Source organism: Thalassophryne amazonica, chromosome 3 (genome assembly GCF_902500255.1).
Source record: "Thalassophryne amazonica chromosome 3, fThaAma1.1, whole genome shotgun sequence".
Classification (NCBI taxonomy): domain Eukaryota; kingdom Metazoa; phylum Chordata; class Actinopteri; order Batrachoidiformes; family Batrachoididae; genus Thalassophryne; species Thalassophryne amazonica.
The window spans coordinates 82,831,853-82,857,482 of record NC_047105.1 but is presented as its reverse complement, the minus strand read 5'-3'; the positions used below and the strand labels follow the sequence as shown (position 1 = coordinate 82,857,482).

Sequence of the window (25,630 nt, the reverse complement as noted above, 5' to 3'; positions counted from 1 at the left end):
CTAAATTGATCTGAATAAACTGTTTATTTGCTTTGACGTAACTCTCACACATAGATTAAAGACACATTGGTGGGATGTAGTTCGAGGTGTTAGGGGATAAAATGTTAAGATTTTTCAAAACTGGTGCAAATGGAGAGAAAATTCTTTTTTCCACAAAGGTTTTTCCTCAGTGACACGTGGGCTTTTGAATCACCTGTTCCTTATGTGCAGCATCAGTGTCTGTGCACGTTTGTTCAGCCACGTGCAGCTTGAAAGTGTTGTTCTACATCCTGTTTTTCTGCAAACCTGCCAAGTGTTTTTCTGTGTTCTACACCATAGAGAGATAATGCACACCAACTTTTGTGTCAGTGAGACTGCTCCCATATAATCAGGCTGCCCGCATTTATTTTCTTTCAATTCTCACCCATTCAGCTCTCAACATTTACCAAAAATGCCTTGCTCTTTCCTCCTCTTCCTTTCTAACAATGATCTCCTCTTCTCAGCATCCAATGTTTGTCCATCTCGTGCCATTTTTGTCGTCTTTTATGTGGATAAATATTTCTTCCTGTGGTGTCTCACACTGTGCCTTCCCTCTCCTCCTCTTTTACAACCTCATCTTTCTCCTCCTCTTGTCTCCCCAATCCAAGTGATTGCAGGGTGAAGTTGTGGAGCTATGTGCCAGGCTTAACCCCATGTCTGCCTCGACGGGTCCTGGCCATCAAGGGCCGAGCCACCAGCCTCCCATGAATGCCTCTGCTCCGCTCTCCGACCCTCCCCTCCTCCGGTACTCAGTCTGCCACCTTCCCTTTCTTTTTCTTTCCTGCTGAGTGTTTTCTACACATTTCCTCCACTCTCTCTCTCATCTGTTTTTTTGTGTGATGCTCACCTGCTTTTTTGGTTCTTTTTCTTTTTAAACTTGTACTCTCTTCTGTTTTCACAAATTTCTTCTTTGTTACATTGTTACTTTATTTAAAGGGTCCTGTTTGTGCAAACACACTAATATAATCAGCACAATAATCTTAAACTATGTTCACACTGCAGGTCAAATGCGGCCCAAGTGTGATCGATTGATTTCATTCTCTCTCTCACACACACACAATAATTTAATTTCCAATTTGAGGCCACTTCCATATGTGTTCCTGAATCTCATACATCTGTTTTGGTGTTTTTGCAAACTCAATCTGAACAGTCGTATTGAAATATATGCAGCTTTGATGTCACTCTGATTGACATTTGTCACAATCACAAAGTGACATGCTGTGGACTGTAACCTGGCTAAAAAAAAAAGACACACACGTCAGAACTAAGTGTGCACTGTAAAAGTAAAAAAGAAGAAAAGAAATAAATAATAATGGAATTATAAGTCAATATCAAAGCCAAATGATACAGAAGAAGTGATGCAGCATTGGGGACCTGAAAGGAAGGCAGCCTACACATCAGACATGTGCATGTGTGCACGGTGTGGCCAGGCTTGGTACCAATCCAGTGTCAGATAAGGTCACGCATGCTGGTTGAAGACGGTGAACAGGTCACACTGGAATCTTGATATTGGCCACTGTAAAAAGAATAATGTGAACAGGACAACAAAAAAATCGATCTGAGGTAGTAGATCAGAATTGGGTGTTGAGGCCTGCCATGTGAACATACTTTTTATAAAAAGTTCTTAGTTTGTTTAATTTTATGTGCAGTGCAACATTTGCATTGGTGCTAACCCTTCAGATCCATTCCACTCAGAATTTCACTTGTGCACATGTGGTGCTCTTGTTAAGTGCATGCTGTCATGGCTTTTGTTATGAATAACTAAACATAGTGGAGAATGTGCAAGGAAGGAAAAACGAGACTTTGCAGTTAGTTGCTGATATTGTGGACGTGTGTTCGTGTTACTTGTTGCAAAGATAAAAATGGTTTCTGTAACAGGATGGAGAGGTTTCAATGACACTGTGGATGTTTTTTTTTTTGTTTTGTTTTTTTACTGACGTCTGTCAGCATGTGTGAAGTGCACACTGAAGTTAATCCCTTTTTGTGAGGTGTATTATGGGCTGTGATGTACTGTTGTTTTCTTCCTTTGTTGCATTTGCCTCTCTTTCCTTTTGCTCATCAACAAACAACACGCTCTCTCTCCTCCCTTCTCTTTCTAGTGACATGAAAGTGAAGATCTGGCTGTCTAAAGTGTGGAGGAAGAGGTGACAACAGACATAATGGCATTCCTTAAGCTGGAAAACCTACTGCAACTTCAGTCACTGATCTGTGACCTCCTCACTTCCTGCAGTGAGATGTAACGCTGAAATCACAGCTTCCAAGGCAATCAGGCTGTTTCTTAGTCGCGTTGCAAAATGACAAAGCAGAGGTGGAAGAAGATGTTTTCAGAGGCAAGGCTATTTGTCTTTCAGTTTCTTTTTTCCTTAACTGCCAATTTTAAAAGTGCCATTCAGGTGTGATGCTGTTTGGACAAGATAAATCACATTTTGGCAGCCATGGATGCACCAAGCAGAACAATTCTCTGCTGACATGAAAACTACTGTAAAAGTAGTAAAAGAAGAAAAGTGTCCTTCTGTTCTTAGTTCCTGTGCAACAGGAATGATAGCAGAATCTTTGTGGGTGAACTGTGTTTTCTCAGAGAAATATACGAGGTCTATTAGAAAAGTATCCGACATTATTTTTTTCAAAAACCATATGGATTTGAATCACGTGTAATTGCGTCAGACAAGCTTGAACCCTCGTGCACATGCGTGAGTTTTTCCACGCCTGTCGGTTGCGTCATTCGCCTGTGAGCAGGCTTTGAGTGAGGAGTGGTCCACCCCTCTCGTCGTCGTTTCATTGCCAGGAAATGGCGGAATGATTTGGGCTTTTTTTCCATCAGAATTTTTTCAGAAACTGTTAGAGACTGGCAGCTGGAAACCATTAGAAAAATTTATCTGGCTTTCGGTGAAAATGTTACGGGCTTGGTAGAGAATGAGTGTTACTGTCGCTTTAAGGACGGCCCCCAGCGGCTGTGGGGCGCGCAGCGCTCCGAAGCCGCCATCGACAGGCTGAACGACCATTTCATTTCTAAACGGATGGCTGTCTGGATCCGTGACCATCGTGTGCCATTTCTCTGGTTATCACAAGAGCTGGACATCAACCATTTTCCGGCAGATTTCACGAGGCCCGGAATTCCTCCGCATGTCTGTCTCATTGTGCCGAAAAAGTGCTGATGTCCATGTCTTTTCACAATTCCTGTGCTAGTCAGACGACATCCCGGATAAAACACAGTGTCCAGTTTGGAAATGAACGGCACATTCCACTGTTACAGGAGTTTTTCATGGAAAGAGAAGCGGAGGCTTCGCGCGTCGCGGCGGTGCCGCATGGCGCAAAGCAACGCCGTGATGAAGCCTCATGGGACATGTTCTGGCATGTCCAGGCACATCCACAATTTCTCGGATAATCACTCGATGGAAAAACCACCGACAGCTGTCTGAACGCCATCTCAAAGCTGTCCTGTGAGACCAAAACGGAGGTGGTTTTGTCTCGCTCCAGTAGCGAATCCATCGTGACGCGCGAAGCCTCCGCTCGGCTTTCCATGACAAAATCTCTTGTTAAAAGTGAAATCTGCTGGAAAATGGTTGATGTCCAGCTCTTGTGATAACCAGAGAAATGGCACACGATGGTCACGGATCCAGACAGTCATCCGTTTAGAAATGAAATGGTCGTTCAGCCTGTCAATGGTGGCTTCGGAGTGCGGCGCGCCCTACAGCCGCTGGGGGCTGTCCTTAAAGCGACAGTAACACTCCTTATTCTCTACCAAGCCCGTAACATTTTCACCGAAAGCCAGATAAATTTTTCTAATGGTTTCCAGCTGCCTGTCTCTAACAGTTTCTGAAAAAATTCTGATGGAAAAAAAGCCCAAATCATTCCGCCATTTCCTGGCAATGAAACAACGATGAGAGGGGTGGACCACTCCTCACTCAGAGCCTGCTCACAGGTGAATGACGCAACAGACAGGCGTGGAAAAACTCATGCATGCGCACGAGGGTTCAAGCTTGTCTGACGCAATCACACGTGATTCAAATCCATATGGTTTTTGAAAAAAATAATAAGGTCGGATACTTTTCTGATAGACCTCGTACATTCATGTACACTCTCAAAATCACAAGAGTGTCCAAATGAAATCACAGGAGGACGCTGACTGACACTCATCCTGTTCTTCCCTTCAGGACTAGTAGCCATCATTAGATATACTGTATAGGTCTTTAGATACTGAGCACACTGGAAATCCACACTGTGTGTCTGTTGTGGTGGGTTATCACTGGACATCCGTGGCTTGTTCTTATTGGAGTATTATGCTAAACATGTTGCAGGTAACCTCACACAATCAAAAACACACTGTGCACAAGTGATGTCTTTATTTATTGTGGAACTTCTTGTCTGCAAGATTTTTAATGCCTATTTAAATATTTATCAAGAGGTCCTTGCCAGAATGAAACGTAAGAGTCCAATCACAGTTTTGGATGAGGGAGTAGTGTTTTCCAGCTATTGCATTTGCAAAGCTAAAACTACTCTTTATGCTGAATATGAAGGTATGGTGGCACAAGCTGTCTGTGTGCTTGATTCCAAAGCCAAATGTTCCAGGTTCAAAACCACCACTCCCCATTCTCCATGTACATTAGGAAGGAATCGTGCCAAATCAACATGTGGATCCATCCCAGATCTGCTGTGGCGACACAGAGCAAAAGAACAGAAAAAAGAAGTTAAAAGAATTCCATACATGGATGTTAAACATTGGTACATCAACACGGCACGTTTAACTATTGATATGCTGTCAAAGAAAGTGCTGCTGTTAGCTTGATCGGAAACGAGGGAATGTTAACAGCGGCTGATCACATACGTGGTTGCTAACATTACACTGAGCGTGGTGAGCTAACCACGATTAGTCTTGTCTTTAAGACTGCCTGCCATTAATCATATGTTAAAAGTTTGCGTAGCCATAAATGGTGGCTAAACTCAGACCTGGAAATTCATGATTATCTGGAAGACTAGCTTCACTTTGGGGTGATTCTAATGTTTGATTGTTGCTTCCTTTCACTAAAGAGCAATAATAAGCGTCCTCTGCTCGCTCTCCTGATTTGTCTTAATCGCTACTTAGTAACTTGGCTAATATTTGCTTGGCTCAATCTACACCTAAGCTCCATCTGTAAACTGTGATTGGACAGGTTTTTTTTAATATCTTATGGAATTTTTCTCATGCTAATAAGAGAAGATTTAGTGAAAGCATAATACACACTGCCCTCTGCAGGACAAACCTGGAATGCAAAACTCATAAACATTTTTGATTTGTACATAAATTCACAGTGCAATACTTTATTCCATATTGAAAACCTAAATAATTGATATTTCTTCCTTTGTTTTCATGGTTTGATGAATTTAAACAAAATGCATATCAGTTATGTTTCACTAAATTAGCTAAGATGTTTTAAAAAAAAATTTAATTAGGCATCAGAAGTCACTCTTAGTATGTTACAGACATGTTATTGTGCTTTGTAAGTGCTGTTTAACTTTTTCAGTGCTTTTGTTAATTTATTATTTTCCCTACCTCAGTTGCTTTGGAGTTTACCAGAAGGTGGGAGGTAATTTTGCTTTTAAACGGGTCTCTGTGCACACACACCCTGGTGTTTGACATCTTGAAGTCTTCATTTATCACCAGGCTCTTCAGCTCTGTGTGGATGTGTCCTGTGTGGCCCCCTGGCTATCAGACTGTCTACCTGCTGACCTTGCAAACAGGAAAGCACACGTCCAGTAGAACAACCAAGGTAGCATTTACCCAGGAGAACCTGACAGGTTGATATTATCTACCCTGTTAAAGTGCTAACTCCTGCAAAAGTAAGAAACACCCCTTCAAGTGCCCACACTTGCATGAACACACACAGACATACGCATGCAGTACATGTTCACACACACCTCACACGTGAGGTACGCCACTGCGGCCAAAGTGCCAGATTAATATCTTTGAGATGCACAGTATGTGGCCCAGGCCTGCCATTTATCTTCCTCATAAATGCCATTAGAAGTCCAACCTGTGTCCTCTGGTTTGGTTCCAGTACTGTGATCTTTAAGTTTAGTGATAGTGTCGGACTGAACAGCTTTTTTGAAGCATCCAGCTGCTTCTCAGCCACTGAACGTCTCTGGGAAGCAGATCTAATTAGAGCTCTCACGGCTCCACTGGCTGCTTTCCTTGCAAGATTTCCCAGGTGAAATTGGGTCATAACAGACAGGGATTTTTTTTTTCTTATTAAATCCCCAGTTTTCATCCACCCACTTATTTGCTGCTACATTTTAATGATGGAAATAGACTTCCTGTAGCCATGCACTGATGTATGGATCTGCTTATGTGGTAGACTATGTGCAGGTAACATGTACAAACTGGACACAAAAACAGGATTTCAGAAGATCTCTTAGTTATACGCTTTGCCTTTGGCATTCCTCACAGTGCATTCAGTCTCTAATGAAATCAGATTCTGACATTCCACTTTCTTTCTGCAGTATACAAAACTAATTTCTGTCATAATCTGAAATGAAAGAGCATTTAAAATTTTCCTCATGTTGAAGTCTTACTGCTCAGTAAATAGCCAAATCCCATCACATCCTCTTTGGACAGCTGGGCATCACAGTTGAGTTTTGTACAGTTGCTTGTGTAGGACAACTGTGACAATTGAATGCACTTTTCCTGATTAAAAAAAAAAAACATAGTGTAAATGTTTGTATTTCTGATTATAAATGGTCTTAGGTGCTGAATTTAGAAAGTAGTTTCAGCGAGAGCTTTGCAGATGTATAAGCTGGTGGGTGACTGCTGCTGTGCTCTCCAGAAGCGGCGCTGTGGGTTCTGGGTTTCTACAGGGTGTTTTGAACACAGCGTGTGCGTGGGAGTAGGCTGAAAATAAACTCGTTGGAATAGTCTTTGTTTGAATATTCTGTTGTTTAGAAACTCAGGTAAAGTTTCAGAATATTTTATTTATACTTTAGTTGACCCAGTTTACCAAATACTTTTTTTTTTCAGAATATTTCATTTATACTTTAGTTGACCCAGTTTACCAAATACTTTTTTTTTTTTGTTATAAAATGTACGAACATTTTTTAACCTCCTTGTGATGCATTTTGTTTGCTTATGCATTTGAATCCCTTTACTTACAGTGCTGATAAAAAGTACTCACCCCCTCCGGTTTAATGTTTTAATAATTTTATAACATCATAAACACTTTTCTGTATGCAAAAATGAGAAACAAAAATGCCCTTTCATCTTGGTTTGGAAACAAAGTATGCAAATGAGGATTTTGCGCTTAATGAATGTTAGTCGGCCGCTTGCAGGTATGCACCTTGTGTTTCTTTGCAGAACAAACTGCCAAATAACGGAGCTGGAATTTTGATGCTGGAAATGAAAAGAACGCATAGTGCCCACAGACAGCTGTGCATGCAGTGCACTCAGACAGTTGCGTCCCACAGAGACACGGTAATGATCATGAGCTGCACCAAAATGTACTCTGGTTCACCAGTTATGCATGGATACATTTGTTCTTAAAGAAGCAAGCACAGAGTCAACCATTAGCTCTTTAAATACGTCACAGTTAAAAACAATGATTTTTTTTTTTCTTTTTTCTGTGTACAAGGAGGTGGTAGCTTCTCTGCTGCCAGAACAGCAGTCTGTCAAGTGAAATTGCAATAAGTTAATGCCAAGATTTTAAATGTGCAAAATACAGATACTATCAGCACTTGCTATATTTCCTTTTGAGCTTGATAAATCATGTTGCGTGTCCAAACTTCACCTCTTGCATGTTCTTTCCCAGTTTTGTGCACTCAGGTAGACAAACCCCAAATTGCATATTCATGAAGGCAAATATGCTAGACAGTTGCGTGCATTTGAAAGACTCGATCCTCAGTGCACTCAGTAAATCAGCATGTACATTTTTGTGAGTACGACTGTATGGTGATAGATTTTATTGTCATTACAAGTGCAATGAAGTTACAACAAGTGCAACGAAATTATCTTCATACACAATCACCTCAGACAAAAATACAGCAATTAAGCCACAGTTATTACAAGTTGAATGTAATAATGGCACACATCAGAATTAAAACAATAATACATATACATTTGATTGTGTATGTATGCTAAACTTTAAGACGGTCCGTCATCCGAATTGAGGCAATGTGAGTGTGGCCGCAGCAGTATCCCGCACAGTGTTTGTGCATGTTTTAATGTGTACTTTTAGTAAATCAGGGTATACAACAACAATACAATAACAATAGTTTCCTGTTACTTAACCAGTAACACTTCATTGTAGTGTGGAACAGAAAACCCCACTGCCTGAAAAGAAGCCATGAAACGTAAAGTTGAGTCTCCTGCCAGTCGCCTTCTGACAAGTTATCTGTAGAAGTGATGATTTACTATTTTAAATTAGGTCATGAGGACTTTTTTTATTTTGTGATTAAAAAGCATGTCATATTTATTGTTTCGAATTATTGTCAAATAAAGTACCTTTAACCCTCTGGGGTCCGAGGGCATGTTTTGGACAGTTCACTCGCCTGGCATAAATGTTTTATTATTGCTGTTATCAGCTCTCCCTGCATCCCGCAATCAAGTTTTTTGTCTCATTTTTTTCAGGACAACCCGTACTTTCATAATATATATGCTATAGTGGTGTTTTATAAGTGTAATAAAGGATTACAATCAGAAATAAGAAAGGAAAAAGTAAAGCAGAAAATAATTTTCCACACACATTTATTCAAAGCACACAGCAAACTACAACCCCTGGCAAAAATTATGGAATCACCGGCCTCGGAGGATGTTCATTCAGTTGTTTAATTTTGTAGAAAAAAGCAGATCACAGACATGACACAAAACTAAAGTCATTTCAGATGGCAACTTTCTGGCTTTAAGAAACACTATAAGAAATCAGGAAAAAAAAATTGTGGCAGTCAGTACCGGTTACTTTTTTAGACCAAGCAGAGGGAAAAAAATATGGAATCACTCAATTCTGAGGAAAAAATTATGGAATCATGAAAAACAAAAGAACGCTCCAACACATCACTAGTATTTTGTTGCACCACCTCTGGCTTTTATAACAGCTTGCAGTCTCTGAGGCATGGACTTAATGAGTGACAGACAGTGCTCTTCATCAATCTGGCTCCAACTTTCTCTGATTGCTGTTGCCAGATCAGCTTTGCAGGTTGGAGCCTTGTCATGGACCATTTTCTTCAACTTCCACCAAAGATTTTCAATTGGATTAAGATCCGGACTATTTGCAGGCCATGACATTGACCCTATGTGTCTTTTTGCAAGGAATGTTTTCACAGTTTTTGCTCTATGGCAAGATGCATTATCATCTTGAAAAATGATTTCATCATCCCCAAACATCCTTTCAAATGATGGGATAAGAAAAGTGTCCAAAATATCAACATAAACTTGTGCATTTATTGATGTAATGACAGCTATCTCCCCAGTGCCTTTACCTGACATGCAGCCCCATATCATCAATGACTGTGGACATTTACATGTTCTCTTCAGGCAGTCGTCTTTATAAATCTCATTGGAAGGGCACCAAACAAAAGTTCCACCATCATCACCTTGCCCAATGCAGATTCGAGATTCATCACTGAATGACTTTCATCCAGTCATCCACAGTCCACGATTGCTTTTCCTTAGCCCATTGTAACCTTGTTTTTTTTCCTGTTTAGGTGTTAATGATGGCTTTCGTTTAGCTTTTCTGTATGTAAATCCCATTTCCTTTAGGCGGTTTCTTACAGTTCGGTCACAGACATTGACACCAGTTTCCTCCCATTCGTTCCTCATTTGTTTTGTTGTGCATTTTCGATTTTTGAGACATATTGCTTTAAGTTTTCTGTCTTGACGCTTTGATGTCTTCCTTGGTCTACCAGTATGTTTGCCTTTAACAACCTTCCCATGTTTGTATTTGGTCCAGAGTTTAGACACAGCTGACTGTGAACAACCAACATCTTTTGCAACATTGTGTGATGATTTACCCTCTTTTAAGAGTTTGATAATCCTCTCCTTTGTTTCAATTGACATCTCTCGTGTTGGAGCCATGATTCATGTCAGTCCACTTGGTGCAACAGCTCTCCAAGGTGTGAGCACTCTTTTTTTAGATGCAGACTAACGAGCAGATCTGATTTGATGCAGGTGTTAGTTTTGGGGATGAAAATTTACAGGGTGATTCCATAATTTTTTCCTCAGAATTGAGTGAGTCCTTATTTTTTTCCCTCTGCTTGGTCTAAAAAAGTAACCGTTTTTTTTTTCCTGATTTCTTATAGTGTTTCTTAAAGCCAGAAAGTTGCCATATGAAATGACTTTAGTTTTGTGTCATGTCTGTGATCTGCTTTTTTTCTACAAAATTAAACAACTGAATGAACATCTTCCGAGGCCGGTGATTCCATAATTTTTGCCAGGGCTTGTATAATAAACAACTGTTTTGACACTTTATAAAGGTAATTTGGGCTCTTGTGTAAAAGACTGTATGACAGAAAGGTTCAAACAATAAACACAAATGCACATTTTGAACAATATATACAAAATGGTCTATGCGTTTTGTTTGTCTTCATCTCAAAGAAATTTCTGTCTGCTATTACACAAAGGTCACACCACAAACTTCTTCTATGAAGTTGACAGTGTGTGTTGACTGTGGCTGCACTGCGAAAGCAACTTTCACACTTCGAGGCTCATTCACAGTTTGAGGAGTGGCCCTTCCCCCCTCGCTCCATTGATATGGTAAACAGTGTTTTACGCCAGAGCGAGAGAGCTTGCCACAGGCTTATCCAGTAACATTCACAGGAAAACTAGTGGAGCAATCCTGATACTCACACACTCTTTGTTTGAGCACGTGAGATTGCCATCAGAGGCCCTCTGTCTGCTCACTTTCACTGATGGCTGTGTGTAATAGCACAGGGCGCATTGGAGCCAGCAGCCAGGGAGCTGTTCAGACGGGCCAACTAGTAATACATCACTCCTAAAAACAATCTTTGGTTAATCACGTGAGGTGAGTCTGCCCTACGATTGGATTTTGGAAAACCATGTGACGGTGAACCAATTCCGACTGGACACTCACATTACGCACGTCATCACACAGCTTCTATGAGGAGTACAAAGATGGACGGCTGGCTCGAAAGTCCGTGGAGTTAACTTTCAGCAAAAAATAATTCAAAAAAAGCTTCTCTCTCATATCATTAAAAAGTTACGTATAATTTAGTAAAGCTTGATCTCAGCCATAGTATACGACGCATCGGCCCCAGAGGGTTAAAAACAAAATTGGATTTGATATTTGGGTGCAAGGGAGACTATAAAAACATGCAAAGGTTCAAGGGAGTGAGTACTTTTTAAAGGGCTGTGAATCTTATGTACTGTACTGTACAAATGTACACATCTTAAATAACTTCACAACCTGGCCAAAGTTGAAAGTTTTACAACTCTGAGAGGATGCACTGTTTTCTTGTTTGTATTGTCTACAAAACATGTTTTTTTGTATAGGGTGTTTATAAAAATTAAGTGAATGGTACAAAATGTGGTGAGTAGGGAAATACACTGTACAATGTGTACTTAGCTGTGCCAACTAAGACAAATCATCCCCACTCACACTGGTGACTTGTATGTGATAACACTGAAACAGCTTTTATCGCAGGTCCAGGTCATTACAAGAGAAGATCTTACTATGCCCTCTGAAGCACCTCATTTGCTGACTGTTGTCTGAACTAAATGGTGCTAACACATTGAACCCTCAAATGATGGCAGTTTAAATGAGCAAGTTATTTATCCTTGTATGTTTATTACCTGAGTGAGTGTTGTCTGAAACTTAAGCTTTGACCATTTGTTGGGATTATGAGCACTGACAGTCAATGAATTATTTATGAATCATAATGGCACAAATCTGGAGTGCTTGCATACATGATTTAATACACTGAAGGAGAAGCCCTGAATTATTTGGCATTGAGAAGTCCACCCACAGTGCAGATGCTTGTACCACTGCCAGTTTCGGTACCATTTTATTTAGTTGATATGTAAATAGCTGTATCATGATTTTATTTATTTATTATTATTTTTTAACTGTCAGGGGAGTTACGGTCATGGTACAATGACAACATGGTTGTTGTGTGACCTCAGCAGAAAAATGTGTAAATTAAGATTTAAATGCACTTTGGTCAAACACTGCTGGGAAAACTCTGTCATCCATTTCCCAGGTATGTCTTTAGCCGAGCATTAGACTTAGTTTACAGAGTCTCAGTCCTACATGAGGATGAACATATTGTAAAGGAGAAAGAGGTAGGTTTATGTATTAGTAGATTTAGGTATTAATGGTAGTTTCATTATTGCTATATGTGAAAAACAAATAAATAAATAAATAGCCCCTTTAAAGTCCATTTTAGACGCATGAAAACTACTGTGAGGCAAGTCGATTTTGCAACTTTTCCCACCTACAAATAATGGAGAGGTCTGTAATTATCATAGCTACACTTAAATGGACGGCATTTATATAGCGCTTTTCCATTTGCATCAAACGTTCAAAATGCTTTACAAATAATGCCTCACATTCACCCCGATGTGAGGGTGCTGCCATACAAGGTACTCACTACATACCAGGAGCAACTAGGGGATTAAGGACCTTGCCCAAGGGCCCTTAGTGATTTTCCAGTCAGGCTGGGATTTGAACTGAGTATCCTCTGGTCTCAAGCCCAATGATTAACCACTAGACCATCACCTCCCACCTTCAACTGTGAGAGACAGAATCTAAAAAGAAATTCAGAAAATCACATTGTATGATTTTTTTTAAAAATAATTAATTTGCATTTTATTGCACGAAATAAGTATTTGATCATCTACCAACCAGCAGGAATTCTGGCTCTGTCCTGTTAGTTTTTCTTTAAGAAGCCCTCCTGTTCTGCACTCTTTACCTGTATTAATTGCACATTTTTGAACTCGTTACCTGTATAAAAGACACCTTTACACACACTCAATTAATCACACTGTAACCTATCCACCATGGCCAAGACTAAAGAGCTGTCTAAGGACACCAGGGACAAAATTGTAGACCTGCACAAGGCTGGGATGGGCTACAGGACAATAGGCAAGCAGCTTGGTGAGAAGGCAACAACTGTTGTCGTAATTATCAGAAAATGGAAGAAACACAAGATAATTGTCAGTCTTCCTCAGTCTGGGGCTCCATGCAAGATCTTGTCTTGTGGAGTAAAGGTGATTCTGAGGAAGTCAACTACACTGGCCATGTTTGGAGGATGAGAACAACCCCAAGAACACCATCCCAACTGTGAAGCATGGGGGTGGAAACATCATTTTTGGGGGGTGCTTATCTGCAAAGGGGACAGGACGTCTGCACCGTATTGAAGGGAGAATGGATGGGCTCATGTATCATGAGATTTTGACAAACAACCTCCTTACCTCAGTAAGAGCATTGAAGATGGGTTGTGGCTGGGTTTTCCTGCATGAAAATGACCCCAAACACACAGCCAGGGCAACTAAGGAGGGGCTCCGTAAGAAACATTTCAAGGTCCTGGAGTGGCCGAGCCAGTCTCCAGAAATGAACTCACTAGAAAATCTTTGAAGGGAGCTGAAACTTGAAACCTGAAAGATCTGGAGAAGATCTGTATGAAGAAGTGGACCAAAATCCCTGCTGCAGTGTGCAAACTTGGTTGAGAACTACAGGAAACATCTGACCTCTGTAATTGCAAATAAAGGTTTCTGTACCAAATACTAAGGTCTGTTTTTCTATTGTATCAAATACTTATTTCATGCAATAAAATGCAAATTATTTAAAAATCGTACAAGTGGACAGTGGATCAAATACTTATTTACATCACTGTACATAAGAATTTTAACAGAGCAGCATGCCCACCTTTGTAAATACTCTGAATGTCCCCTAGACATTTGACAAATTAGTCTTAAGAAATTAAATTGGAGGATAATCTCTTAGTCTGTTTTTCCTGCAGCAATCAACTATTAGAATTAATATGTTCATCAGGATAAATGCTTTTGTAAATGGAAAAACCACAATGAATACATGCTGAGCAAAGCTTCCAACAGTTTCATTGCAAAATCAAAAGAAAAAGGATATTGTTGCACAGTGAGTTTTTGTCGTCTTGTACATAAACTTTGTGATCAGCAAAGTTGCTTGGTTTTTCACAGGTTTTCACAATGATTTTGTTGTGATGAGGAGCAGTTATAGCAGCGGAATAACTGTAGGTAGTGTTGAGGTAGAGTTGCACATGGCGGTAATTCCTGCTGCCAATATCAGTTGCACAACTTCCAAATAGACACATTGGCATGGAGTGATTACAAAACCTATTGCTGTGGATGGCATTATATGCAGCATTTTTCCTTCCGATGCAGACACTTGCATCTCACACATCAATGTCAGGGTGCTGCCGTGCAAGGCATTTGGCTAACGAGTGCATCTTTGTGATTTTTCTCTGTGGTCAGGGGATTAAGGCTATGACCGTGCAATGTCATGGTCAGGATGTCTGTTCATGTTAGGTTCTTTTGAGAGTTATGTTCAGTAGTCATGAAAACTTGTTTCTTTCTACAAACTGATCTGGTTTTTAAGTGTGGAACCAGCAGCCAATGTGATATAGAAATCACTCCTATTCTTAAGTCATCTTAAGTTCGTGTTGGCTTGTCCCAAGCATTGGCCGCTTTAGGCCACCATATCCCAACATTCCAGTCATGAGGATGATTTCTGTTCTTTCTTTTCACATCGATGCAATGTACCATCAGTAGAATAATGTGTCAAGTCAGTTTTTAAAGTGAATTCTAATGTGGTTATTCAGTTATCAGATTGGAAAGGACAGGAGAATGAGAAATAAACAAGTGTGTGTGAATGAACCAATAGATGGTACACGTTAGGAGATCTAGCAGAAGTACTTTCTTGGCCTAAACCAAAAGGTCTTCAGAGTTATCAAGATACTGATGGAACCCACATTCAAAAAGAACTTGTATGCGTGTGTTGGAACTTTTGCTCAGTACAGTGGTTTGTGTGTCTTTTACATTCTATTTGAATAGCAGGAAAACATTTAAGTGGGGGAAAAAAACACACAAAACAAAATGTATTTTATGTCCCAGAGTTACTGTTACAAATGCACCATGTGGCTGAAAAGTGTTTGGCCAAAGCAAAACTATCTGTAAACAGTGTCAGAGCACATGGTATGAATATTACCTGAGCCCAGCCTGGCCAGCTAGTGACTACACAGAGAGGAACCCTAGTCAGCCTTCCAGTTTTAGCCTCGTGCCTTTGCCACCAGGTTTTATCGCCTTACAGGAATAGAACGTCTAGGACGTAAGCTTTTCTGAACCATCCTGGGGAGTGTCGCTTGTTCTCTGTCCAGACTGTGAAATTCTGTTCGTCAGATGATGAAGCTGCATCTCGTCTCTGCTCGTTTTATGGCCCTGGCTGAAATGGCTTATGAATTTGCTCCAGGCTGCTGAGGGGTGTGGTGTCACTTTTAGACACAGAAGGCTGCTGATGGAAAGGTTTTCTCTCTCTCTCTCTCTCTCTCTCTCTCTCTCTCTCTCTCTCTCTCTCTCTCTCTCTCCTCTCTCTCTCTCTCTCTCTCTCTCTCTCCTCTCTCTCTCTCTCTCTCTCTCTCTCTCTCTCTCTCTCTCTCTCTCTCTCTCTCTCTCACACCTTTCCTCTGTAGCTGCTGACAGTAAATTTCATGTTTTTACAATGAGGTCACGTGACATGTGGCACTATCTGTGAAATATGTACTCAAAATGCAGGGTCAAAGGTCATTTGTGCCTTTTATTGCACAGACTACACCTCTTTTAAATGAGTGTAAATTTGTACAGTTTTTTTTTTTATTTGGTGATGCATGTGACTAAGCCATGTCAAAGTTCTGAACTGTAAATAATGTAAATAAATGACTGATTCAATAAATTGAAAGCAGATGCTCTTTGTGAATTCAGGTGCAATGAAATTCTAGTCTGAGGTAACACTGCACTTATTGAATATTCACTTTTGTATGTGGTTTAATCAAAAAGAAATCAACTTCCTCACAAAGTCCCATGTCTGCTCCTTCTCCTTCATTGGGCTGCTCAAGTTACAGGTTTCAACAGCAGTATGTCTTCATCTCATCTTGTTCTCTGCATCACCATTTGTTATACCAAAGACCTGCATGTCCTCCCTCACCACATCCATAACCCTCTTTGTCCTCCTGCTTCTCCTGTCTGGTGGCTCCATCCTCAGCATCTTTCTCTCTATAGATGGGTCCCTCCTCTGCACATGTCCAAACCATAACAATCTTGCCTCTCTGATTTTGTCTCCCAACTGTCCCACATCTTATAAGCTCATTCCCAATCATGTCCATTCTCATCACTCCCAAACAAAATTGCAGAATTGTCAACTCTGCCTACTGTCTTTTTGTTAGCAGCACTGGTTCTGCACCCTTCTGTTCCTTAGGCTGTCTAAAAGAACCACAACCCCCCCCCCCAACCCCAATAACAGTGGTGACACTGTTGGATTTGTACAGCTAAAGCTGAATGAATGCCAACATCTTGAATCTCCAACTTAAAAGAGCGCATAGTGAGGAAAAATTGATTAAAATTTGAATGCTGAAGCACTAGATTAATCACAAAAGCAACTTTTGTTTAGTCTGTGTAATGTCCTATAGGCATGTCTGCCACTTGCTGGATGCAATGCCTGCCTTTACATGAGCTAATACGAGCAAAACGTGCACAGCGATCCGAAGCTCGCTTATGGTACAGGGTGTCCTAAACAGGAAGTGCCAAATTTCAAATCCATAGTAAAACAGGAAATGTTCAAATGGCAAACACTTTCTGGATTGACAGGCGAGATCCCATGGAATCTCACGGGAACTCAGTGGCAAGCTCACACTCAAACAGGAAGTGCCAAATTTTCAGTCACAGTGAAACAGAAAATGTCAAATGTTGAACACTTCCTGGCATGGATGGAGCTAGAGCGGAGGCTGGGGTTTCACTGGACTCCCCTGAAATCTGATTGGACACAGATGATTGACATGTCATGGCACCACACGTCTGGTTGAAAGACCTACATTTTGAAATTAGTGAGTCACACTGACTGCTAGGTTCCTCCTGTCCAGCAGTTTGTGCTGTGTACCTCAAAAAGTTTTAATCCACCTTAGTAGAAGAAGAAAAATGTTTGCGTCAGATTTGAACTGAACATGTCGTTTGAACTATGGACTTCTAATCACACCAAACTTATACCGGTGAGTAAAAACGACCATATTTTATGCCAGAAATGTTGTCCAGGTTGTTAAAAGCAGCATTTCTCCTTTAATTCAGGTTGCGTTATATACACGTTTAAACTAACAGACAGTAGCTGGTTCTGTTGGCTTATTAGTGCAGCAGATAACTGAAACAATCCTTCAAATGGTGATACAAGCATCAAATTCAGCACAAATACAGTTGGAGCAAAATTAATGGAGCAACTTTAACTCTTGACCCCTGTACAAACTGAAACTGACCTTTGTCACCATTCTTGCTGCTTTTACCTCATAACTCCATAACATTCAGTCACAGATTATCCAAACTATACCTTTTTGGAATCTTTGTGATCAGGCAAATAATGTAGTGTAGTTTTCTATATGATTGGAGCATCTTTTAATTTTGACCTCTGTGTAATTCTTCAATTGACCCCTACCTGGCTGCCTATTGAAAATTCAAGTGGCCAATCAGTTTTTTTTTCTCAAAGAGTTCATGTCTATGGATTAGTTGTGCTGAATTTGATGCTTGTATCACCATTTGCAGGATTCCACTCTAAATATTCTCTTATCTGCTGCACTATATATCAGATGTAAGTTGCTGCTCCTCAGTGTTTCTCAGTTGCCCTCAAAAGTATTGGAACACTTGGTATTTCACATATTTTAATTTGTTTATTCCATTTTAAATACGTTTTTTGTCTAAAATTATCTTCCTTAACTCGAACTGAAAGCAAATCTCAACAGCTTGATATAAATTAATTAAAAATATAAAATCCAGCTTCCTGATGAAGTGGTGTAGAGGAGAATTTTCTTAAAAAGAAGACCTGAAAGTCCACCTACAATTTGACAGAAAGTTCATCTGAGGTCCAAGCCTAGATTTGATGTTTTGGTGAAAGAAACCTTTGTATTTCTTCATAATTGATGTAAATAAAGTCCAAGACACATTCAGTGACTTGGAAATGTTCATGTTTCCATCCCCTGACTTGTCTGAGGAAAACTGGCAATAAAACTGATTATTATTTACAGGTTTTATCAAGTTTTAGAGATTTGCTTTCAGTTTGCGTTAGAGGAAGATAATTTTAGAAATTTTTATTCTTTTTTTTTTTTTTTTTGTATTTCTTGTATTTAAAATGGCATAAACAAAATATGTGAAATTCCAAGTGTTCCAATACTTTTGGAGGGCACAGCATCCTAACCTTATGATTAGTGCAAAATGAGTGTGGTATTATTACTGTTTTGTTTAAGAATGTAAAATATAACATAAATATAACATATAACATAAACATATATACGGTATAACATAAAAAATGCTTAAAAGCATTAACTGGTCAAATTGATACCGATATCTCACTGGACCAAGAACCATCATTTCAGTCTTGTCAGGGTTTAAAAGTAGGAAATTGCTAGACATGCAGCTTTTCACTGATGCAAGGCAATCTCCTAAGGATTTTACATATGTGGATGAGATTACCAGCAGTTATCAGCAAGTATAACTGAGTATCATCAGCATAGCAATGAAAGGTAATCTCCAAATGCCACAATATGTTATTATTAATTAAAACCATGAAATTTATTATTATTATTGTTGTTTTGTCAGTTAAGACTTATTCCCCCAAGTGGAGGTGTTCAACTCTCTGGGGCAAGATTGAGTGCGAGTTTGACAAACAGATCGGGGCTGTGTCTGTGGTCCTGCAGACGCTATACTGGACAGTCATAGTAAAGAAAAAGCTGAGCCAGAAAGCAAGGTTCTTGATTTACACTCCTATCTGCACCTATGGTCATCAGTCTTGGGAAATGAATGAAAACAAGGTCAGAGACACTAGATGCAGAAATGACTGTTCTCCATCGGGTATCTGGGCTTACAATCAGGGACAGGGTGAAAAGTTTGATTATCCAACGAGCCGGCTGAGGTGTTCTGGCATGTGGTGAGGATGCCACCTGGTCATCACTTGAGGAAGGTTTTCCAGCCAGAACCACCTGGGAGGAGGCCCCGGGCAAGACCCAGGACACACTGGAGGGATCTGGTGTGGGAACACCCTGGGAATCCTAAAGTAGAGTCCGAGGGTGTGGCCAAAGTGTGCGATGAGCAGCTTTGTCTGCTATCGCCGTGCCCTGGACCCTGATAAGTGGTAGACAATGAAAGGACTATTGTTATGTCAAGTGGAACCTCTTTTGATACCATTATCAGTAGCAGTATTCAGTTTGACAGCATTATTCATGAACCTTTGTAATGACTCCTTATCATGCAACCAGACAGTCCATATTTTGCGGGAGGGTCCACTTACCACTGTAGAATATGGGCTCCGAGTACATATTTCACGTGGTCCGTATTCTACATGGCACCCAATTATATCTGGGTGGACTAGGACAAGCTAGATGACATATGTTGTCCAAATATTGTTAGCCCAACTCCTTATCCCACTGAGTTACTGCAGCAAAAGAAATAAATAAAATCAACCTTCACTTTACAGACTGACATCTTTTATCATTCATTGTAATGGATTGAATGAGATGACATGGATATTTTTCACACACCCCGCCCCCATGCAGCTATTTTTTATTTTTAGTTTTTTTTACAAGGGTAAATATACAGACTCAGAACTTGTACATCTTAATTTCCTTCACAAACTCTGATCATTACTTTGTTTCGAGCTGCACTTGTCCCAGCTGCAGCGGGAGACAGAATCACAATGATGTACGACGCCCATTAACGCCTCAGAGGAGGCGAAAACCAATTCAAGATGCCACTCACAAACAACCATGCACAATCCCTGCATGGCCCAGCTGTATGTGCTCCATCTGCTGTCTCCATATAATGAATCCTGAAATTCCATGTGAATGTTTGTTTCATGACACTTTACAAAGGTTCGGTAAGTCTCTTCTTCCTCGCTGTGCCATCAATCTCTTGTTCTGCTTAATCAGACACACTGCAACTGTAAGGTGTTTGAAATTCAGTCAAATCCTGAGAGAATTGAAACGGTTCCACAAAATATTCTTGTATGAATTCCTCTCTAATATCGAAAGTAAAATGGTAGCATTTTAATTGGAAAGTTGTGCATTTAAGGGACAGTTGACTAGTTGATTTAACAATAACTGTTTAATAAAGGAGTCAGATCCTGTCAAACAATTTTTCTGAACGTTAGACACTGATGAAATAAACAAGAAGGCATTTGCATTGCAATAATGACATGTTAGTTCTAAAGTAAAATAAAATCTTTACTCAAGTGGAGAAGAAGGAATCGATTGATTTGTTCAACATTATTCACAGTTCACACTCTGGGCTGTGATTAATGAGCAGACTACAGCTTCTCTTGGAAAGATCACAGCAAAACATCACTTCATCACCATAAATAACAGACATGACAACCAAAGGAGCTCAAAGGTGTAAATTTAAAGACAGTAAGTCCCTTCGGCTGCTCCCTTGTTTGCACTCGGGGTCGCCACAGCAAATCCAAGGTGAATCGGCATGTTGAACTGGCACAGGTTTTACGCCGGATGCCCTTCCTGACGCAACTCCACATTACATGGAGAAATGTGGCAGGGGTGGGATTTGAACCAGGAGCCTTCTGCACTGAAACCAAGCGCATTAACCACTTGGCCACCACCCCTGCTTGTTTTAAAGACAAATGTCAGCTAAATTACACTACAAAATTCATACATCTGGGGCCTGATTTACAAACTGTGCACACACACAGACCATGCTTGCACCTTTTCCCACACATGGATTTATAAAGGATACTCAGTGGTGTGGGCACAGTTCCACTAATCCTCTAACTGCTTTTCAGCTAACTTAAAAACCATCAGCCAACCAGTTAGCTGCCCTCCAACTAAGAAAACGTAGATCTGATTATGTGGAGTTGCATCATGAAGGGCATCTGGCATAGAACGTGTGCCAATTCAACATGGAAAAATGGTGACCCCGAGTGGAAAAACAAGGCAGAAGCCAAAGGGACTTACAGCAGGGTGGTCGTGGTTACTGCAGTTCGGTTCAGTGTGCTTTCAAGGTCCCTGGTTCAAACCCCACTCCTGCCATATTTCTCCATGTAATCTGGAGTTGTGTTTTGGAAGGACATCCAGTGTAAATCTTGTGCCAAATCAACATGCAGATCCACCTGAGAGCTGCTGTGGTGACCCAGAGTGAAAATATGAGAGCAGCTGAAGGAACTCACTTACTTACATAAAAATTCCCCTCAATAGTTGTGGATAGCAGCTATACAGACCAAAAATGTTTTTCGGAGCAAATGTTTTTTTATCTGCTGTAAAATTGGTTGTTTTAACAGCCGCTCGTGAGGATTTGCCTTTGCATTGTGAGGGAGCATCAGCTTCAACATTTTGGCCATGTGACACATTTCTCTGTGCATGATCCAGTGCATAGGTAGCTCACTGTTGTAAACCCCAGTGGCTGGAGAAGGCCAATGGGATGCCATGTTTCACCTGGCTGTGGCAGACAGGTGATTACTTTTGTGAGATGGGGATGAAATGGTTTTCTGTCTGGGAAGTTGCCATCCAGGACCAAAGGCATTTCTGTGGTGCCATGGATGTGGCAACGTGCAGGACAAGCACATGCTCCTACACTTGAGTTGGCTTCACTTGTTCTATAGGGAGTGACTTACTTTTGGGGCGGTGTGGTGGCTTAGTGGTTGGCAATCCTGGTTCACAAGGTCCCAGGTTTGCTTCTGACATGGTCCTTTCTGTGTGGAGTTTTCATGTTCTCCCCATGTTTTTGTGTGGGTTCTTTCCAGGTGCTCCGGTTTCTTCACATCTCCAAGGACATGCAATCTCGGCGGTTCTAAATTGACTGTAGGTGTGAATGTGTTTGATTGTCTATATGTGTTGACCCTGTGATAGGACTGGTGGCCTGTCTAGGGTGTACCCAACTAATGGCCACTGGAATACGCTCCACCAATGACCCTAAACATGAATAAGCAGATTTAAAAAATGAATGGACTTGCTTTGCTGGAACCAGCCTCAACTGGCCTTATACAGGAATTGCAGGTAATAACACTTCCATGTCAATGCTGTCAAATCTTTGCAAAAAGCTTTTGATGTGGTGTAGCACAAACTGCTGCAGCTAAAACTTGTCCTTAACTCTGACAAAACTAAACTCATGTTATTTTCAAATTCTAGAAAAGGTCCTCAAACTGCCCCTACAGTGTCCACGCTTGAGGGAAATGAAATTGTGGTGGTTCACAAATATCTTGGTATCTTGCTTGACGACACTCTTACCTTTAAACCCCACATCGAGAATCTTGTGAAGAAACTTAAATTGAAACTGGGATTTTTCTTTCAAAATAAATGTTTTTCTTTTGAGGTTAGAAAGTGCCTTGTTACTGCAACTTTTTTTTTAATCTATTTTAGATTATGGAGACCTGTTATATATGAATGCTTCAGCTCAGTGCCTAAGAAAGATTGACTGTATATCATGCTTCCTTGAGGTTCATTACGAACTGTAGGACCCTGACTCATCATTGTGAACTGTATTCTCGAGTGAGATGGCCTTCTTTGTCCACCAGGAGGTTGATCCACTGGTATACTTTTATTTATAAGGCCATGCTTGGATTACTGCCCTCGTACATCTGTAACTTAATCACACAGAGAAGTGTTGATTCTTATGGTTTGCATTCCAATGAACATTTACTACTCTCTGTTCCTTATGTCCGCACTGAAACTGGAAAAAGGTCCTTCACCTTCTCTGCCCCGTCTTCATGGAACACTTTGCAAAAGGACTGGAAACTTACAGAACTGATCACATTAAATTACTTTAAAGCCAGACTGAGAGCACTTGAGACAGCCTCCTTCACATGTACTTGTTTTAATTAATTTATTAATTTATTTTTTATACTGTAACTGTATTTTTATTGCTGCATCTTGGCCAGGGCTCCCTTGAAAAAGGTTTTTAATCTCAGTGGGACTTCCCTGGTAAAATAAAGGGTAAATAAAAAAATTAAATAAAAATAAAAATGTAGGCTTCAATTTTCAGCACCTGAGGTTGTTGCTTGCACACATGACACTCTTCCAGGCCACATCTGAGGTATCCACATTCACTTATGAACATGCATGGATAATTAAAAACACTTAATTTTCAGTCTGTGTGCTAATTATTTTGTGTGTGTGGGAGTGTTTATGTGCCAGAATAACCAAGATACAATCTGTTATTTTCACAACATATCTGGGGAATTTAATCAGCATGAGCAGAAATGTCAAAATAAAAACAATCAGCAGAATGTCAAGAATAAAATCTGTCTGTTCTGTCCAGGTTTTTGTTGATGAATTCCTTGATTTAATAAAAATAATTTCTGAATGCAAACTTTATTAACAAAGCCTTTGCTTCCAGGTCAAAGTATAAAATCTGTTGGAATGCAGGGTCTGTTTGTCTCCATGCATCTCACTTTGTCTTCTTCTTTAAATCTTTTCCTTTTGTCGTCCTCCACGGCAGGAAGTTGTAGGAGACTAGAGCAGTAAGGAGGTATGTGGCCATGCCCGTGTATCCTCCCAGCACCAGACACAGCGGCTGCACCAGCACAAACAAGCAGAACACGTTGATCGATGCCCAGTCATCGAGCTCCACACGGTCCTCCTTTGAGGCCTGCATCACGCCAAAAAAATAGACCAGCGCCACTGCTGGGTAGAAGGCCAGTTCCACCATGGTGGTGACGACAGGCTCCTTTGTGCAGGACAACTTACAAAGCCTTTAAACACGTGCAGGTTTATCACAAAATAGATTGTACTTATTAATAAGATCTATTGAAGGTGACAATGAGCGACACCCACCTGACCAGATTCTGTCGCACCTGAATCCTGCTGAGGATCTGAAAGAACAACAGACCTTTGATCCGTCACCTCAGGCGTCCTGTCAAACATTATCCACGTGTGGAGAGTTCCTTATCAGCTCCGATTGATCACAACACCCTTTGCTGGGGAATTAGCCTTTTTCTTTCAAAACACATTCACATGAAACAGGTTGTTACGATTTCAGTTTATCATATAAAAGAGTCGCATACCACATTTAACATTGTTACTGCAAAAATCACCTTTAGCTTTGGAAAAATGGGTGAATTTGCTTCATTAGCGGCTTGTTGTAAAAACAGTTGTAAAGATGTTTCTTCAGTCTGATAGATGTGTTGAGTCTTTCATTTACAGCCTTGATGCTGTAAAAGCAGAGCTCGTGTTATGTTTGCTTCTGCTTAAAGATTCCGTAGTGCTGAGTGTAGCACCACTAGCTGGTAGTTTGGCAAAATTACAGTTCAAAAGTTCCTCAGGTTTGGAAAAACTTTGGTGGGTACCATTTAAAATACAGTGAGTGAATGAGTCTGTTCCGCCTTGGTTCTTAATACTGTTATGCTGCCTTTGTTTGCTGCACCTGGCTGCTGGTTCTGCGTCACTCCCCCTCCCTTTCTGTGTCTGCTGAATCTACCTGTGGAACTGTTTGGATTCACCTGTTGACACTCATCAACGTCCTGTACAAATACCTCTTCTCGTCACGCTCTCAGACGCCGGAAACTACAGTTGCTTCCAAGTTTCCTCGGCCTCGTCTCTGCAGCACTTTCTGTCCCATGTTTCAACGTTGTAAACTTACTCTGTTTCTTGCGTCCTCAGAGCTCCTGGTTCCGTCAGCTTAATTGTGCCACCTGGTCCTGTTCTGAGTTGGTTCCGGACAAACTGTGTTTGGGTGTGACTTTCCTATCTCCTGTGTGCTCCAGCGGTCTCTCCCTCCTCCAGTGCTTGGCTTCTTGGTTTATTTTATTTACAGTATATATCAATAAATCATTATATTTTTGTACTTTGGCCTGTTTTCTGCATTTTGGGTCCTAACTAACTGTCTCGTGGGTTTTTCCCTAACAAATACAATAAATCAAAAACAAATAACTAGGTAAATTAAAAACGTGAATAATGAGGACATACTGATAAGTTGGTTAACCTTGATGCACCAGATCAATCCATGAAGCAAATTTGTTTTTCTATTCTACAACCCAAAATCAGAAAAAGCTGGGACTTTATGGAAAATGTAAGTTGCCCCCCCCCCCCCCCCAACACACACACATACACACAGTGATTTTTTTTACATTTACTTTGACTTTCATTCAATTGCAGATCATGTGAACTCGAGGTATTTCAGTTATTATTTCAGCAACCCTATATAGATACGCATGAATTCCTCTATTTCAGGCCTGCAGCTCTCAACACATTCCAAGAAAGTTGGGCCTGGAGGAATTTAGGACTAGTAATGATGTTTAATTAGTTAAATAAATAATGTTATTTTGAATGGGTAATGTCTACAGGTGATTGTAATCATGATTTGAAACAAAAGCGTCAGCCACAAAAGGCCGAATTTCTGAGGAGCAAAGATGGACAAAGGATCTTCAGTCTGTCAGCAAATGAGTGAGAAAATTATTGAAATGTTTAAAAACAATGCTTAGGACAGGGGTGG

General features: G+C 40.5%; 1 protein-coding gene across 4 annotated transcripts in view; it reads left to right on the top strand.

Annotated features, from left to right (window-relative positions):
- The window catches only part of kif21b (kinesin family member 21B), a 178,888-nt gene extending 176,262 nt beyond the window's left edge, over positions 1-2,626 (top strand). For 3 of the 4 annotated variants that reach the window (XM_034166974.1, XM_034166975.1, XM_034166973.1), the window contains 2 exons: positions 627-763; positions 2,118-2,626. In XM_034166974.1, the coding sequence (XP_034022865.1) occupies positions 627-726 (100 nt within the window). In that variant the 3' untranslated portion in view covers positions 727-763; positions 2,118-2,626. The remainder of the gene's footprint in view (positions 1-626; positions 764-2,117) is intronic. The other variant, XM_034166976.1, reaches the window with a different exon arrangement.
- Positions 2,627-25,630: the final 23,004 nt, after the last annotated feature.